The sequence below is a fragment of the Lagenorhynchus albirostris genome, chromosome 8, assembly GCF_949774975.1.
Source record: "Lagenorhynchus albirostris chromosome 8, mLagAlb1.1, whole genome shotgun sequence".
In the NCBI taxonomy this organism is placed as follows: domain Eukaryota; kingdom Metazoa; phylum Chordata; class Mammalia; order Artiodactyla; family Delphinidae; genus Lagenorhynchus; species Lagenorhynchus albirostris.
The window spans coordinates 17,787,133-17,806,916 of record NC_083102.1 but is presented as its reverse complement, the minus strand read 5'-3'; the positions used below and the strand labels follow the sequence as shown (position 1 = coordinate 17,806,916).

Here is a 19,784-nt window from a genome sequence, read left to right as displayed (position 1 = left end):
GAGGGTGCTGAGAAAAGGGAACCCTCCTATACACTGTTGGTGGGAATGTAAATTGGTACAGCCACTATGGAGAACAGTAGGGAGGTTCCTTAAAAAACTAAAAAAAGCTACCATATGATCCAGCAATTCCACTCCTGGGCATATATCCAGAGAAAACCATAATTTGAAAGGATACATGCACCACAATGTTCACTGCAGCACTACTTACAATAGCCAGGACATGGAAGCAACCTAAATGTCCATCAGCAGAGGAATGGAAAAAGAAGATGTGGTACATATATGCAATGGAATATTACTGAGCCATTAAAAAGAATGAAATCATGCCATTTGCAGCAACAAAGATGGACCTAGAGATTGTCATACTGAGTGAATAAGTCAGACAGAGAAAGACAAATATCATGATATCACTTATACATGGAATCTTAAAAAATGGTACAAATGAACCTATTTACAAAACGGAAATAGGGTCACAGATGTAGAAAACAATCTTATGGTTACAAAGGGGGAAAGGTGGAGGAGGGGTAAATCGGGAGATTGGGATTGACATACACACACTACTATATATAAAATAGATAACCAACAAGGACCTATTGTATACCACAGGGAACTCTATTCAGTACTCTGTAATGACCTATATGAGAATAGAATCTATAAAAAGAGTGGATATATGCATAACTGATTCACTTTTGCTGTACAGCAGAAACTAACACAACATTGTAAATCAACTATACTCCAATAAAAATTAATTTAAAAAGAAATAAAATTAAACAACGTAATACACATTAATTGAAAAAAGAACAAAATGCACATGATCATCTCAGTACACGCAGGAATAATGTTTGGCAAAATCCAACATCCTTTCATGATTTAAAAAAAAATATGCAACAAAGTAGGAGTAGATGGATGTTCCTCAACCTGATAAAGGCTATCTATAAAAATCCCACAGCTAGGGCTTCCCTGGTGGCACAGTGGTTGAGAATCTGCCTGCCAATGCAGGGGACACGGGTTCGAACCCTGGTCTGGGAAGATCCCACATGCCGCGGAGCGACTGGGCCCGTGAGCCACAACTACTGAGCCTGTGCGTCTGGAGCCTGTGCTCCGCAACAAGAGAGGCCACGACAGTGAGAGGCCCGCGCACCGCGATGAAGAGTGGCCCCCGCTCGCCGCAACTAGAGAAAGCCCTTGCACAGAAATGAAGACCCAACACAGCCAAAAGTAAATAAATAAATAAATTTAAAAAAAAATCCCACAGCTAATATCATAGTTGATGGTACAAGACAATGCTTTCCCCCTAAGATCAGGACCAAGACAATGGAGGTTTAGGCAGGGCAGTTTGGAAAGAAGAATAAATACAATGCATCCAGACTGGAAAGAAGTAAAATTACCTCTATTTGCAGAACACATGATCTTGTATGTAGAAAATCCTAAGGAACATACATACATACACACACACAACCTACCAGAGCTAATAATCAGTTCAGCAAGGTTGCAAGATAGAAAATCAACATGCAAAACTCAGTTGTAATGGGTGAATTGTATGGTATGTGAATTAGATCTCAATAAATCTGTTGTAAAAATCAATTGTATTTCTATATACTAGCAATGAACATTCTGAAAATGAAATTAAGAAAATTCCATTTACAAAGCATCAGAAAGAATAAAATACTTAGAAATAAATTTAACAAAAATAGTGTAATACTTGCACGCTGAAAAGCACAAAACACTGTTGAAATATATTAAAGAAGTTTTAAATAAATGGAAAGATTCCCCCACATTCAGGAATCAGAAGACTTGTTGAGATGGCAATACTCACCAAATTGATACGCAGATTCAATGCAATCCTATCAAAATCTCTGCCGAAACAGAAATTACAAGCTAAACCTAAAATGCATAGGAAATGTAAAGGACGAGAATAACCAAGGCAATTTTGAAAAAGAACAAAGTTCAAAGAGTCATGCTTTCCAATTTCAAAACTTACCACCAAGCTGCAGTAATCGTAACAGTGTGGTACTGGCATAATGGCAGATACAGAGATCAATGAAATAGAATTGAGAATACAGAAATGAACCCTTATATTTTTTGTCAATTAAGTTTCAACAAAGGTACCAAGACAATTCAATGAAGAAAATAAGAGCATTTACAACAAATGGTACTGAGACAACTAGATATTCACATGCAAAAGAATGAAGTTGGACTCATTCCTTACACCAATTCATTAATTCAAAATGGGTGACAGACCTAAATGTAAGACCTGAAACTACTCTTAGAAGAAAAGATAGACATATAATGTAAGCATAGTAAGGGGACTACTAGCTTTAAGCTCCAACATGTAAAGGGCCGGATTTGGAGAGTAGACCTTTGTTAGGGAGAACGTTCTGGATAGTTTGCAATGCTTACTCTTCCCCCCTCCAGCCACAGCTAGCCCCTTCTAGCCGCCTTGTCTCATTGAAAGGTAGGGGGAAGAAAAGCTAAGAAATGCCTATTAAGGTCACAGCCCAGGGACACAGACCCACTAAAAGACTAAGATTTAATAAGATTATAGGATGTTCCCTTTCCCCATACCTTACCACCACACCAACATGACTCCAGTATAAGAACAATGATTTACAGGTAAAAGAGCTGCAAGCCAGACATGTATTCTATCTGATAAGTGGTGCATAGGGAACCCCAAAGACAACAGGATAGACAAAAACAAGGCTATTATAGGAATTCCTATAATGTATACACACACACACACACACACACACACACACACAAACACATACCTAGCACATCATATTCAAACTTCAGAAAACCAAAGACAAAGACAAAAATCTTTGAATTTATCTTTCTCTGTCTGACTTATTTCACCTAGCCTAATGCTCTCAAGGTCCTGTTGTCCCAAATGGCAGGATTTCCTTCTTTCTCATAGCTGAATAATATTCCATTGTGTGTGTGTATGTGTGCGGGTGTGTGTGTGTATATATATACACACACACACATACACACACCGTAACTTCTTTATCCATTCGACCACTGACTGACCCTTATGTTGTTTCTGTGTCTTGGCTATTGTAAATAATGCTCCAATAAATGGACAGACACTCTTCAAGATCTTTTTTTTTTTTTTTTCATTTCTTTGGATATATCCCCAGAAGTGGAATTGCTGGATCATAGTGTAGTTCTGTTTTTAATTTTTTGAGCAACCTTCATAGACACATACAACTAGTTAAGGAGATAAATAACCAAAACAGAGCACAATGTACATTTAGAGAAAAGAATTTGGAATTGATCGTCATAAAGGAGATTGAATCTCACAAGTCCAGATGAGAGAAGCAAGAAGTACTTCTAAATCAATTGAAAGTTTTTTCACCTCTCAAAAAGACACCAGTGCTCAGTCAAAAATAATAGCTGGTGGATTCGCTTGGGCATATGACATGAATGAACACTGATTATCAGATAATTCCCTTGACTGCTTGATGAAACTGAGTAAAATTACATTTCCTAACTCAGAGTTTGCCACTAAAATGCCCTGTGGGTTAACCAAAGGGGAAATTTTGATGACAGATATGTTGGACTCTTATAGTGTAAAGCTCATTTTGTCAGATCTTACCAACAATAATGTTTTCTACAGTTATCACATGATACATTGAATAAAAAAGAAAAAACATTTCCTCTGGCTATTAGGTACTTTACTTTGAAAAATGGGGTTTCAAAGAATCTTGATTTCTATGAAGATTTTAATGAAACCACAGAAAACATCAAACCAAATATTGTCAATATGTTGTCCAAAGACAAACTAGACTTTGCTCATCTATCTGCATGGTTGGCTGACAATGAAAATATAAAATGTATATTTTGGCAAATTTCATTCAGTCTATTAACTTCTTACCAAAGAAAAAGATCTGATCTCTTAAATGTCTTGCACACCTTGTACTTAAAAAAGAGTGTGGGGGCTTCCCTGGTGGCTCAGTGGTTGAGAGTCCACCTGCCGAAGCAGGGGACACGGGTTCGTGCCCCGGCCTGGGAAGACCCCACATGCCGCGGAGCGGCTGGGCCCGTGAGCCATGGCTGTTGAGCCTGCGCGTCCAGAGCCTGTGCTCCGCAACGGGAGAGGCCACAACAGTGAGAGGCCCACATACCGCAAAAAAAAAAAAAAAAAAAAAAGAGTGTGATTTGCTATCCTGTGATAATGAGGCTTTCATAATGAAATTTTTTGGTCACGTTTTAGTTTCCTCAAAAAATGCAGAAGCACTTAATGAGATTTTCGACTTTACAGAAATGAAAGAGGCCAGTTTCCTTAGACCTGTGCCAATAAGGTGGCTATCATTGTTGCCAGCCATAGAAAAGACATTAAAATGTTAGTCTGCCATTAAATCACATTTTTTCAACATGTGGGACAAGAAAAATGGCTTTCTCTAATTTGCAAATAGTTTGAGATGGGAATAGAGGAAAGGGCTACAGTAAAACAATTTATATGCTGTTTCTCTAATTCTGTTTGATGATCTTTGAAGAGGTCATATGGAGCATAGAAAAGGATGAACTGCACCTCAGTTGTTTGACATTATATGTAGGTTATGACAGAAACTCATACAGTGAAAAAAAATGACATTTAGGAGGAAATAAGACTGACTCAGAAGTCAAAAATATGTCACCAGAAAGAGCAGCCAAGTTAAACAGCACTAAAAACTGTAATTTATTTGAAATCCACCTTCAGTTTAAGTTCGAATTACCTCTGTGCTTTAAAAACCTATTCTCTGAGAAAGAAAAGTTTACTTACAGTGATATCCAGTGTGCTTCAGAGTATCTAAAAACAGTGGACATTTTAGACATGGCAAACACTACATGATGAATTTAAGGATGCAAAGGGCCAAATGCCCTAAAGCCACCCTACTAAATTAAGCCTGTAGATATAAAGTGGATGGACATTTTTGTACAGCTGGAAACTAATTCCTTACAAGTCTAGAAACCTGCTATTAATAAGTACGGTCATATTCCATGATCAAATTCCCTTGTTGACAGGATATCTAACTTGCTGTCATTGCATTGGCCTGCCACCAGGGGTCAGCATAATGTGGGGCTTCATAAGAGCAGACCTCAGAGGCCTTGACTTTGAATGTATTCAGTTTTACCACTACATAAAAGAAAAGGAGGATATCCTGAAGGCTGCAGGCAGTTCAGAGAAGTATTACTGGAAGAGGACACACAAAGAGCAAAAATATCCTACTTTATCATGGGACATAAAGAAATGTCAGTTTTTATTAATTATAAGTAATGTCTGTTTACTTAGCCCCATTGTATTTACATTCAACTTTTTAAAGGTCTTATATTTATGTATCTTAAAAAGATATAATATGGCCTATAAAATGTAAATATCCTATAAAGAGTTAAAATCTGTATCAGAGGAAAAAACTATTTATAATGTTATATTATTCTCACACATACTATTTGTTTAATTGGTTCCACTATTAGTAACTACTAATTGCCACTGTTAACTAGTCCTACTGTTTTTCTTAAATAATGGCATTTATGTAACAAAAAAGCAAATACAGAATAATATATAATTTTAAATAAATGCCTAATTTATATTTTATGTTAAAATAATCATGTGTGTATATTTATTACATATTGTACTAATTTTTTGGTCTGTTGTAGCTGTGTCTTGAGTTGGCACTCTAAAAGTTAGTCACCCTACTACACATGTAGATGGCCTTCATAGAGCCTGACATGCAGAATTCAGTTCTGAAACGCTTGATAATTATTGGACAGGTATTTCTACTGTTTGCTCTTCTCTTGAAACAGTTTCATTTAAAAGCTTCCAGAGGAAGTATTCACTGATATATTTCATATGTCTGAATGAGATAATGTCAGATTAATTGAAGATAAACTCAAGCTAGCCATTAAATATATGAATGAGGTAATTGTGAAGAAAGTAAAAAAACTGTTTTGTTAACCTTAAAACCTAAGTTCAGAAATTTTATGGTATATTCTCTTTTTTAGCAAAAATACCTGGACAAGCCCCTTCTTGGCTTCTAAAAAGATATCTTGGCTTCTAAAAAGAGGTAGGAGAACTACACTTAATTTCTTCTACCAGGTTACCTTACTCCCTTTCCTCTGTCTTATAAGATTTTTATTTTGCATTAAAGTAACAGCTAAAAGTGACGTTTTAATAACAATTGCTAATTGTCTCCTTAGAGTCTACATAGTGTCTGTGGCTAGGTCAGTTTTATACACAGGAGTGCACATATGATGCATTTTGAATGGTTCTGAGATTTCAGTATCCCTAAAGTATCCCTAATGGATGCCTTAACATCTGCAGTTAGACAGTTATTTCTTCTAAGCAATTACCATTGCTGTATTTGAGTTTCTCTTTTTAAATAGAAATACTTCTGGCATAAGATAGTTACTTAGAATGCATACTATCAAATATTTTACTATCTATAATAGCAATTGAAGCATTGGTCACGTAGGGATTATACTAGTACCTAAAAATTGGAAAAGGAATAGAAAGGGAAGTCAGGGATAACATAGATAAACTTTGTAGTTTTGTCTAAACCGGTAATTATTATACCACTAGCCCCCCTGGCAAGTTTCCCTATCTCTAGGAATAATGATATGAACAACCACCTGAACAGTGGATTTGTAAGTATTTGAGAATAGAATGAATTTGCACAACAGAGGAAACATGGTATGCCTGTTCTCCCTTCCTTGGCCTCTTTTCTAAGAACTTGGTTTCTGCTCAATAATGGTTCTGTTGAAATATGTAGGCTCTCTTGCCCCCAAAACCTAGAAGATTAGGTTAAGAAACCATCTTTGGCCATACCTGTACTTGGATCTAGAATTGATTAATTTAGACTTAACTTTTTAAAATATATTACTTATCTATGGAAAGAAATGAAATAATATATCAACATAAGAGAAGGTAATAAAGTAGTGGAGTTAGAAGATATGTATTCTAGACCTGCCCCTCCTTATTAGCTATGTTATCTTGAACAAATAGCTTAACCTCTCTGATTCCCTAACATTCCCTTACATTCCCTCTCTGATGTAAGATGGGGATAACACTGGCCATCCTGCCTGTATCACAGGACTGGTGAGAGCCCCAAGTAAGATAATGTCTGTAACAATACTTTGCATACTGTGAGATGTAAAATACAGATATAACATGGCATTACATTACTCTTGATTAGATAGTTCATTGTTGACATTGAAATCAGAGTACCTAATTTCTTTCAGCTCCCAAACTATGATTCAGAGGCTTAGCAAAGACCAACAAAGATATTTTTTAGAAACCGATGAGAGGCTGGTCCAGGAAACAATTCAGCCCAGAATCAATGATTTGTATGGAAGCTGTGTCAAAGTGACATCCTTGAAGTGTCCTATGAGCAAACAAACTCCCATCTGGACTGAGAAGACAAGGATACCAACAGAAGGTTTTTCTTTTTTGTTGTTGTTTAGGATTTTAATACTATATACAAAGGTGGCTTTCACTGTATCATCATTAATATTGATAAATCCTATGAAATTTGGATTATGGGAACTTTTTATAAACAGAGGACAGCCATTTTATTCCTGACTCTGTAAAGTATTTGTCTTATTTAATTTCTATATAAGTTGAATATAGAAGAAAACTGTTTGCTTAATATAGCCTTGAAAAATCAATTTAATTTCCTTATTCCCATCACTTCCTTGTTATTGATGCCCTTTCCATATCATAGAATAAAAAAGTAATGAGCTGATACACACAACATGGATGAATCTCAAAATCACTGTGCTGAGAAAAAGAAGCCAGACACAGAAAAGTAAATACTATATGAAATCACATTTATATGAAATGCAAGCTAATCTATAGAGACAAAAAGTAGATAAAGGTTTCCTAGAGTAGGAAGGGACAGAGTAGGGAGGAAGGAAAGAAAGGACTGTAAAGGAGCATCAGGAATCTTTCAGGGATGATCCTCTCTAGATCTTGTTTATGGTAATGGTTTCACAGGTATTTACAACTGTTGAAACTCCAGGGTGTTGGGCCAGACCAACTAGCTGGATTGAATTTTCATCTGCCAGATGGCAAAGATCGAGTGGAGGAGCAGCAATTCAGGTTAGACGTGTTGCTTTTTAAATGCCTTTTAGACACTGAAGTGGAGGTACTGAATAGGCAGTTGGATATATGAGTCCAGCATTCAGGGAAGAGATCTGGGCTGAAGATGCATTTGGGAATTTTCAGCCTATAGATAGTATTTTAAGGCATGGAGCTGGATGAGATTTAAGTGAGTGTAGATATAGAAGAGGGTTAAGGAGCAAGTCCTTGGGAACTCTAACACGGATGGATCAGGAAAAGAGTAAGAACCCAACAAAAGAAGACTAAGAAGCCCCCTCTGGGGTAGGAGGAAAAGCAAGAGAATGTGTTGTCCTGGAAGCTAAGTGAGAAAGTGTATCAAAGAGAAGGGAATAAGCAGCCAAGTCTAATGCTTCTGATTAAGTCAAGTGGATTTACTATTGGATTTTACAACATGGAGGTTTTATTTGGGATCTTGATCAGAGAAATTTCAGTAGAATGATAGAGGTGCAAGTCTAATTAAAGTGTATTTTAAAATAGGAGCAGAGAAATTGGAGACAGGTAGTATTTACAGAATTTTGCTGCAACAGGGAGATTTGTTTTTCAGTTTTTCCCACTGCTGCCGCCACACTGCTTAATTTAAAATTTGTTTCTCATCTTTCCCATCTTCCCTGAGCTGAGATTCTCATGGCTTTTTTATTATATTATCTCTAAACATGTCCTGATGAATCTTGATGACATATGAATAAAAATTCTACAATCTTCTTTTTTACTGAAGTAAATCATTTCAGAGAGTTATCTTTTGTTATTTTTTGCTGTTGTCCCTTTCTTTATAATATATACATTTAGGGCTATAAATTTTCCTTCACCTCCTCACCTGTATAATTCTCCACCTACTACAATCTAGCTTCTCACCATAACAATGATATTATTTCCAAAGTCATCAGCTCCTATCATACTTGACTTCTCTACTGTTGGTTAATTCCAGAGCCTTAAAACTCTCTCCCTTCATTCACTGAGCAATTCCAACGGACGTATCTGTGGAACTTCTCTCTCTTTTAGTCCTGTTTCTCTGCCCATTCATGTTTGGTGTCCTACATGGGCTTCACTTCCTCTGCCTGAATTTTAAGTGGGCTATTCCCCAGTATTCCATCCTTTGGTCTCTCCTCTTCTCACCACATACTTTATTTCTGAGCACTCTCATCTATACCTGTAGCTTCAACAAACAACTGCTGATCATGATCATATTTTTTTAATCATCAATATAGGCATCTCTTCTGAATTCCATACTGTGCCTACTGGAATTATCCTTGTTTTTCCTCACAGATATTTCTAATACAACTTGCCCACTGCAGATCTCTTTCTCCTGCTGCATTCCATTTCTCAATCAATAATACTGCTGTCCTCCTGTTATCTAAATAATAGCCCAAGACATATCCTAATCTTCTCCATCTCTTTGGTATCCAACAATGAGAAGCTCTATCAATCTGCCCTCAAAGATTCTCTTGACTCTGCATTTCTTCGTCATACTGCTGCTCCTTTAGTTCAGACTCCCTTTCTGCCTCCCTTGAATTACTGCATTAGCCTCCTAACTTGTCTCTCTGCCTCAACTCTCACTTTTCTTCAACCTGTCATCCTCCTGGTTGCCGGCATGATCTTTCAAAAATGCACATCTAATTATATCACTTCCATGTATAGTTTTCAATGGCCTCCTAACAATTCCATTTTTAAAACATTAAGCATCTACCAGTCACAAATTATTCCTGTCTCAGGAAATCTCCCAAAAGTACTATTATTACAAGATCTCTAGTTTTGAAACACTTATTCACAGCTACCTGATTTCTAGTCATTCTAAACCATACTTGTGATTTCCTGAATGTGCCATGTTAGTCCCACTATCTAGATTACTACCCTTTTTTTTTTTTTACTTAGCTGACATAGCTATGCATCAAGACTCAGATTAATTAGGAATTAGGAATATTTCCTTTTCCAGCTCTAAGTATGGCTAGAAGTCCCTCTTCAGCAGTCCTTTAGTAGGTACCTTGCCTTATCTCTATAGATAAATATTCTAATTGATGCTTTACTTCTCTCTCTCTAGTCCCAACTGTTGGCATATTAAAGGCAAGGACTATATTTTTCATACCTATTTACCAAACCAAACATAATGCCGGATACATAATAATGATTCAGTGAGTATTTGCTGAATGGCCTAGGAATGGCTTCTCAAGAGACTGTAGGTAAATTCAGTTTATTTGCCAGCACTGCCAGATATTGTAATCATACATACCCTCAATCATTGTCTTTCAAGACTAGCTTAATTCAGTGAGTGCTTTAGTCATCTGTTTCCTTTCTTTTTAGTAATGGATAATTCCTTTTTTAAAAGCATTATTGTGGATATTTCAAGCATAAACAAAAGTAGAATAAAATAATGAACCACTGGTGCCCGTCACCCACCCTTAATAGTTATCAGCATCCTGCTATTCTTGTTTCATCTATATTCCCACTGCTTTTTTTTTTGCTAAAGTAGTTAAAGCAAAGTCAGCAAATCATATTGTTTTGCCCATAAATAGTTCAGTGTATATCTCTAACTAGATAAAGCATAATGTATTTCTTGCTTTTATTCTAAGTGTATTCTGCTTTTTCTTATGCTGTCTACATATCAATTTAGGCATCATAATGATAAGTAACACTGCTACATCCTTTAAAATGTCTACCTGTTTTCCTTCAGGCTTTACTTAGGGTTCTTTTTTCCCCCTCTCTCTACCTCTGTATATTGAATTATTTTTAATTGTGTTAAAATACACATGACATAAAATTTACCATCTTAACTATTTTTAAGTGTCAAGTTCAGCAGTGTTAAGTACATTCACACTGTTGTGCAATCTCCAGAACTCTTTTTGTCTTGCAAAACTGAAACGCCATACCCATTAAACAACAACTGCCCATTCCTCCCTCCTCCCAGCCCCTGGCAACTATCCTACTTTGACTGACTATTCTCGGGATCCCATGTAAGTGGAATCAAATATTTGGAAGACAAATACAGTATTTGTCTTTTTGTGACTAGCTTATTTCACTTAACATAATGTCCTCAAGGTTCATCTATGTTGTAGCAGGTGTCAGAATTTCCTTCCTTTTTAAGGCTGAATGACATTCCATTGTACATACACCACATTTTGCTTATCCATTCATCCATCGATGGGCACCTGGGTTGCTTCCACCTTTTGGCTATTGTGAATAATGCTACTATGAACATGGATGTACAAATAACTCTTCAAGACGTTGCTATCAGTTCTTCGGGGAATATACCCAGAAGTGGAATTGCTGGATCATATGGTAATTCTATTTTCAATTTTTTAAGGAACCACCATACTGTTCTCCACATTGACTACACCATTTTACATTCCAACCAACACTGCACAAGGGTTTTAATCTCCCCACATCCTTGCCTACACTTATTATTTTCTGTTTTTTGACAATGGCCATCCTAATGGGTATGGGATGGAATAAACACTTTTAAAATGAACTTTATTTTTTAAAACAGTTTTCTACACATTTTAATGTTATTATACTCTTATTATCACAATTAACAAAATAATTCCTTCATATCATCTAATAAAGAAGGAATTTCTAACATGCTCTTACCATAGTTTTCACTGTATCTCCATCCTTCTGTTTCCTCAAACAGAAGCTTTGGAGCCACCGCTGATTTCACTCTTCTTTTCTCACCCCACATCTAAGTCATTAGAAAATCCCAAAATATATTCAGGATACTTCCCTCCCCCCCTCACTTCTCACCGTTCCGGCAGCTGCCACCACCCTGGTCCAAGCTACCATCCTCTCTCCTAAATTATTTCAGTAGCCTTCTAAGAGATCTCTCTGCCTGTTTACCCTTACCCCTATTCAATCTGTTCTCAACTCATCAACCAGCATGATCCTCTTAGAGCAAATCTCAGATGTGACACTCCTCAAAGCCTTCCAGTGGCTCCCTGTTTCACAGTCAGTAAAAATCAAAATCCTTATAATGGCCTGTGAGGCCTTATGTGAACTAAGTCCAAGTTACCTATCTGAGCTCATATTACCTTATATCTTTCCCTTTGTTCATTCTGCTTTAGTCACTTGTCCCACCTTGGTGTTCCTTGAACACACTAACATGCTCCTAGCTCAGGGCCTTTGCACTTACTATTCCCCCTTGCCTAGAACGCTCTTCCCTCTGATTGACTGCTTGACTGCTTGTCTCGTTCCTTAACTCCTTTGACGTGGAAGCTTCACAGGGAGGCCTTCTCTGAACACCTTTTTAAGAACAGAAGTCGGCCCCTCCCCAAAGAATTCTCTATTCCCCTTCCCAGCTTTATTTTCTCCCGTAAATTTTTTATTATCTGACATAGATAGCTTATTTGTTTGCTTATTTTCTGCCTCATAATTAAAGTATAAGCTTCAGATGGATAAGAATTTTTAGATAGAATGTTTGGCAGATAATGCTCAATATGTAATTGCTTAATCAATTCAGTTTATATATCTATACATATTTTTATGGTTGCTCCCCAGATTTGCAGTACAACTTAGAAAGCAATATGAAAGAACGTCCATCTTTCCAAATCAAGAAGCCTGGAGTAAACTGGACAGATGATGAAAAAAGAATCTACAGTGATAAAAAAAAATAGCTGAAACTCAAGAAATATTGCAGTATTTGCTCCCCATCATGAAAAGCACTAAAAATGTGCAAACTACTCAGAGAAAACAGATACTCAATCCAAGAACCAACTTTCAAATCCAACATAAGTCAATACAATTTTGTCATTCTTAGCTATTTAATACATATGCTCTTTTATAAGGAAACAAGGTTTATTAAATTCATTATCCTAAGAAACAAACATAGGCTTTTAAAAATACTGGCAGCTACACCATGTTTGACAAAGGGAGAAAGGCCCAAAGCCTTAAGAAAACATTGGATATGTGAAGGGGAGTACGTTTTCAGGCCTTATTTGATTGTTTGTTTACATGAAACCACTCATTAATTTGGATCTATGAATAAAGTATGCATTAATAAAGTATGACCACAGCCTGACTTGAAATTTCTTAGGTGTGTTTAAACCTTATAATCCTAGGGGGCAACCGGAATTAGAAATAATTAACCGGAGCTACTTCAGTTTACTGATATTCAGAGGAAAGCAGGAAGGATAAGACCAGATTTCTTTTCAAGATTATTAAAAAGAACCATCACTAAGGCCAAAAGGAAACTCATATAAATAAAAGTAAGACAATGACAAGCTGAAAACGATAAATATAATACTAATATTATCAACAAATTTTGATGAAGTATTTCTGTGTGCTACACACTATTCTGTGTTTACACACACAAACACATTTTACATTCTACACATAAGGAAATTGAAGTACAAAAGGTTAAGCAATTTGTTCAAGGTCACACAGACAATAGGTAGCAATGGGATTCAACCCTAACTAGACATTTTGACTGCAGAGTCCTTCATCAGCATGCTTTGAGATTTCTCTTCATAATATAAATGAAAAACAGAGGACCAATATATACTTAATATTCAAAGACTGCCTACAAATCAATGATAAAATTATGAATATTTTAATAGGAAAATGGGCAAAGGCTATGAACCAGAAATTCACAAAAGGAAAGAAGAAAAAAATGGCCAATGATCATTTTAAAATGTTCGATCTCACTTAAATCCAAGGAGTGAAAATTAAAACAATAATGAAATTCTCTTCATTTTTGTCTATCAATGGAAGAATTCATTCACTGATTGTTGGAATATAAATGGGTACAATTTCTGGAAGGCAATCCAACAATATATGAAAAATCCGTAATATCAACGTTCGTTTTGACTAAGAAATTCCACTTTTAGAAACTGATCCTAAGGAAAAAAACCTAGGAAAGGGCTCGAAGATTTCTGTAGTGATGTTCATTTCAGTATTGCTTATAAGAGCCAAAGAGAAAGAAAAATGAATCTAAATGTCCAACAATAGAAGATTGCTTAAATAATAGTACATCCATAAAGTGAAAGATTATGTAACTATTAAATACATCAGTGTATATTTTAACATGAAACGATGTTCACAATATATAAGTGAATAAAAGCTGCAGACCAGTCTGATTTGGTATGGTTGCATTTATATATGATGTATATATATTTAATGTGTGCGTACTGTACATACTCAAACGCATATATACCTAGAAAAAAACTTTGGAAGTACATATTCTCAACAGTGATTATCGTAACCATTGGAAGAGTATTGGCAGAGTATGATACTCCTCTTCCTGATTTTTTTCTAAATTTTTATTAATGCCTATTTCTTTGCTGTATAATCATCAAAGTAATAAAAACTACAAAAATAGGCAATTGGTGGCAGTTTCTAGTGGGATGGGGTAGCTATCATGCTGGAGAAGACAGTGCCTGAAAGAAATTGAATGTAATAGGTCAGCTAATATGAGAGAAGCAAACAGTACAGGCAAACAAGGGATCAAGTATGATAATATCAGCAAAATCAAAAATCAGAAAATGAATAACAAAATACAATGGACCTAGGCAAAGAAACTGAGGAGTTGAGAATCTGGATATAAGCAAGGGGTCTGAGAGGTGACAATTCGGCCATTGCTTGATTTTTAGGCATTATCTTCACAAGAGATTCCTTATATGCTTTGAACCTAGACATGTACTCATTGTGGTCTGGCCGGAACCTGAAGGTATAAATAAATGCTAGTCTTTATTAATTAAGAACTCTTTGGTTACATGTAACAAAATAATTCAAGCTAGCTTAATCAAAAGCATAAATTAGGGTAGGGGGGAAGAATTGTAAGAAAATATAAGGCTATTCATGGAAACAAGGGAGAGAATGAATTCAGGCACGATTCAGGAAAGGCCTGGAACTGGGAATGGAAAGCTATCCGTCTTCAGTCTCTGCTTTTCTCTCTCTGCAGAAAAGTCTTCACACCCCTGACTCACAAATTTGTACCCTACAGCAGTTTCACTTAAAAGACTGACTCACTATCTGTCATTCCCAATTCTAAATTATAGGAAAGATAATCTGACTGGCAACTATTCCAGTGGGTAGAGGTCAAATAGTTGCAAACATGGCTGACTGAAGCCCTTACCCTTGTGGAGCTAGAGGCAGTTCCCAGGAAGGGAAAATTTTGCCTGGGCTGGACACTTTCCAGAAGTATCTAATATAGGTATAGGTGGAAATAAGAAAAATTAGGAAAGCCAAAAGCAAAACCATTCTTAACAGATGATCTCACTACATATTTAACATCATCAAAATTGATATTTTTTGCTCTTACAACTTATTTCTTTATGGCTGCCTTTTCTCTGTTTTCTATATCCTTTACCTGACTGGCTCGACACACTGACATACTATTACATGATTACAGGGTAGAGTAAGAATAAGCAAAGAATGAAAAGATCACACCTTTGCTAAACCATTTTAGGCATCAATCCAAGTTTCGACTAAAGAAAGACTACTTAACTTATTGAAACAGCCTGCAGAATTATCATGCTTAAGGATATAAAATCTGAATATAATTATAACACTGGAACTTAAACTGTTTTGTTCTTATGTGAAAATTAATAGGGTATATATAGGTGGATTACTAATCAATAGCGTATTAGCAAAATGATTTACATCTCTTAAATGTATCTCTGATCAAACATTGGTCAGACGTCAAACATGGAGGAATAAATCTCATGTTTGGTATTCCATCTGGGAATGATGAAAATTCTTGAGAATTTTCAAATTGGAGAGTTGTTTCACTTCCAGGAAGATGAAGTAAAATGTATTTTCCCTACTCTTTCACTAAAAACAATTTAAAGACCCTAGACATTACATATAAAACAAACATAAGATAACTTTGAAAGGTAGAGAAAAGAAGGCAGACTAGCTAGGGACCTCAAGAGCCAAAGAATGGTAACACAGTGGTGAGTGGCCTGGGTTTTCTTTTTGCCTCCTATATCCAAGAACTGGAGCTGAAGAAGCCACCAACATAGAAACACCAATGGACACAGACCAAGAAAAAAAGAAAGACAATAAAAGCCTGCATTATACCAAAAGACCTACCAGGAAAAGGATGACCTACCAAAATAGAAAACATTTAGATAAAAACTGCACTACTCCAGCCAAACACTACGGATAAACAGTGGCTCCACTCTCACCCACATAAGCAGAAGCAGAGGGAGAGGTCTGGACTTCCACTCTTATAAGATTATAATGAGGCCTCTCAACCCCCCTTGTAGGTAGTGTCAAAGAAGGGCAAGTACCAAGTCAGGACTTTCATCCCCACTGGCCTGTAAAGACCCCCGCCCCAGGGTGTCATTGGACACCATGTGGGGAGCTTAGACTTCCACACCCACTGGACAAAAATGAGGTGTCTTTCCCCCTCCCCACTATGGTGGTGTCAGAGTAGATCTAGTGGAGAGTCAGAACTTTTACCAATGCCCAGCAGTAATGAGACCACCTCTACCTCAGTATCAGTGGAGGCTACATGGGGAAATGAAACTCCCACACCTGTCCAGCAGGAATGAGAAGCTCCTCCCCTCTGGTGTCAGTGGAGTCCAAGTGGGGAATCTGGGCTTCTGCTTCCATCTGTCAGTAATGAGGTCTCACCCCTGCTACAGCAGAGTTACAAAAAGTCAGCTAAAACAGAAGGTTTAAATAAGATCCAGAGTCTCATAACATAATATGAGAATGTCTATGTTTTAATCAGAAATAAATCATCATACCAAGAACCAGGAAGATTAAAATTGATTAGAAAAAATAATCAGTAAATGCAAACAATGAGATGACAGTGACGATAGAATCTTCTGAAAAAGATTTTTACAACAGTCATGATAAAAAATGCTTCAACAAACACAAACACACTTGAAACAAATGAAAGAAAATATAAAGCCTCAGTGGGGAAAAAAAAAAGTGGGGGCGGGTAGACAGAGAAGGAAAGAAAGAAATAGAAGGTAATAACCAAAGGGAAATTTTTGAATGGAAAAATACAATAACTGGAATGAAAAGCTCAGTGGCTGAACTCAACAGCACAATTGAGGGGACAGAGGAAAGAATCTATGAACTGGAAGAGATAGAACTACAGAAATAACCCAACCTGAACATCAGAGAGAAAACAGACTGGAAATAAAATGAACAGAGCCTCAGAGACCTGTGGGACTATAAAACAAGATCTAACGTTCATATTATCAGAGTCCCAGGAAGAGAGGAGAAAACAGCAAGGCTGAGAAGGTACTCAAAGGTACTCCAAATTTGGCAAGAGACATAAACCTACAGATCAAAAAGCTGAGCAAACCACTAACAGAATAAACCCAAAGAAATCCATGCCAAGATATACCAGATAAAAAAAGTGTTTTTTTGGCTGTGTTGGTCTTTGTTGCTGCACACATCCTTTCTCTAGTTGCGGCGAGCGGGGGCTACTGTTTGTTGCCGTGCACGGGCTTCTTGTTGCAGAGCACAGGCTCTAGGCATGCGGGCTTCAGTAGTTGCAGCACCTGGGCTCAGCAGTTGTGGCTCATGGGCTCTAGAGCGCAGGCTCAGCAGTTGTGGTGCATGGGTTTAGCTGCTCTGCGGCACGTGGGATCTTCCCGGACCAGGGACTGAACCCATGTCCCCTGCATTGGCAGGCAGATCGTACCCACTGCACCACCAGGGAAGTCCAGATACACCAAAATTTAACTTCTGAAAACTAAAGAAAAAGAAAAACTCTTGGAGCAGCCAGAGAAAAATGGCACCTTATTTATAGGGAAAAACAATCTGTCTCATCATAAACTATGGAGGCTATGGAACTTCCCTGGTGGTCCAGTGGTTAAGACTCCACGCTCCCAATGCAAGGGGCCCAGGTTCAATCCCTGGTCAGGGAACTAGATCCCACATGCATGCCACAACTAAGAGTTCACATGCCGCAACTAAGAGTCTGCATGCTGCAATGAAGATCCTGCACATGGCAACAAAGATCCCACGTGCCACAACTAAAACCTGGCACAGCTAAGTACATAAATAAATAAATATTTTTAAAAAACTATGGAGGCTAGAAGAAGTGGCACGATGTTTTCAACTATTGAAAGAAAGAAACTGTCAACCCATAATCCTACACCCAGCAAAAATAAAGGAGAACTCAAGAAATGTTGAGATGAAGGAAAACTAAGAGAATTTTTCACTAAAAGACCTACACTAAAAGAATGGCTGATGGAATTTTTCTCAACAGATAGAAAATAATTAAAGGAGGAACATCAGGAAATAAATAACATACTGAGCAAATGTACAGGTAAATATAATGGGATTTCCTTCTCTTCTTCAGTTTTGTAAAATATTTTGATGGTTGAAGCAAAAATTATAACATTGATATGGTTCTAAATGTATGTAAAGGGAATATTTAAGACAAATATAAATATTAGAAGGTAAAGGGAGATAAAGGGAGGTAAGATATCTACACTTCACTCAAACTGGTAAAATTACACCATGAGATATAAGTTATCCATATGTAATATTTAGAGTAACCACTCAAAAACCTATTCAAAAAGATACACTCAAAAACACTATAGATAAATAAAAATGGAATTCCCTCGAATATTCACATTATTCACAGGAAGGCAGGAAAAAGAAAACAATGAGAAAAACCTGAGAACACACAGAAACAAAACAAAAAGGCAGGCTAACGTCCTAAGATAACAATAACTACATTAAATGTAAATGGTCTAAATATAACAATTAAAAGACAGAGATTAGAAAAGTGAATTTAAAAATATTACCCAGTGATATGCAGTCCACAAGAAACTCATTTCAAATATGACAGTGTAGGCAGGCTGAAAGTATAAAGATAGAAGACAATATATCATGAAAACAATAAATGAAAGCAGGAGTGACTATGTTAATATAAGATGAAGTGGGTTTCAGAGCAAAGAAAATTACCAGAGACAGAGAGGGACATTATACAACGATAAAAAGGTCAACCAACTAAGAACACATAGTGATCTTATATGTGTATGCACAAAACTATAGAACTACAAAATATGTGAAGCAAAAATTGAAAGGAGAAATAGACAAATCCACAAATGATCAAATCACTAGATGGAAATGGAATAAGGATGTAAAAGAATTCAACACCACTGACCAACAAAATCTAATTTGCGTTTATAGTGTACTCCACTCAACAACAGATGAATATATATTCTTTTCAAGTATGCATGCAGCATATATCAAGATAGACTATATCCTGGCCGTAAAACAAGCCTCTACGTATTTAAAAGAATTTAAATCATATAAATCATATTTTTTTTACCACAATGGCATCAAACTAGCAATCAATGCACAAAGATAACAGACAAACTCATGAACACTTGAAAATTATACAACATCCTTATGAACAATTCATGAGTCAATTCATGAGTCTCAAAGGAAATAAAAACATATACTGAAACGAATGAAAATGAAGACAATATATCAAAATTTGTGGGATGCAGCTAAAGCAGGGCTGGGAAGGACATTTATAGAACTAAACACATACATTAAGAGGAAAAATCTCAAACCAATAAGCTCCAACTGTAAGAACCTATAAAAAGAAGAGCAAAATAAACCCAAAGCAAGTAAAAGGAAGGGAATAATAAAGAAATGAAATTCAAAACAGAAAAATGACACACACAGCATGTTCATGGATTAGAAAACCCAACTGAGTAAAGATGTCAGTTCTTCCCAAATTGATATACAAGTTTTATGTAATTCCTATCAAAATCCCAGC

The 19,784-nt window shown here is 36.5% G+C and overlaps 2 protein-coding genes across 5 annotated transcripts in view; one reads left to right on the top strand and one right to left on the bottom strand.

The window, feature by feature from the left end:
- AGBL3 (AGBL carboxypeptidase 3) overlaps positions 1-13,086 on the top strand; it is a 90,782-nt gene extending 77,696 nt beyond the window's left edge. The window contains 2 exon segments of the mRNA XM_060156626.1: positions 12,578-12,681; positions 12,684-13,086. Coding sequence (XP_060012609.1) covers positions 12,578-12,681; positions 12,684-12,836 — 257 coding nt within the window. The 3' untranslated portion in view covers positions 12,837-13,086.
- Positions 1-19,784, bottom strand: part of CYREN (cell cycle regulator of NHEJ) — a 90,596-nt gene that overhangs the window by 33,352 nt on the left and 37,460 nt on the right. The gene's annotated exons all lie outside the window — the stretch shown is intronic.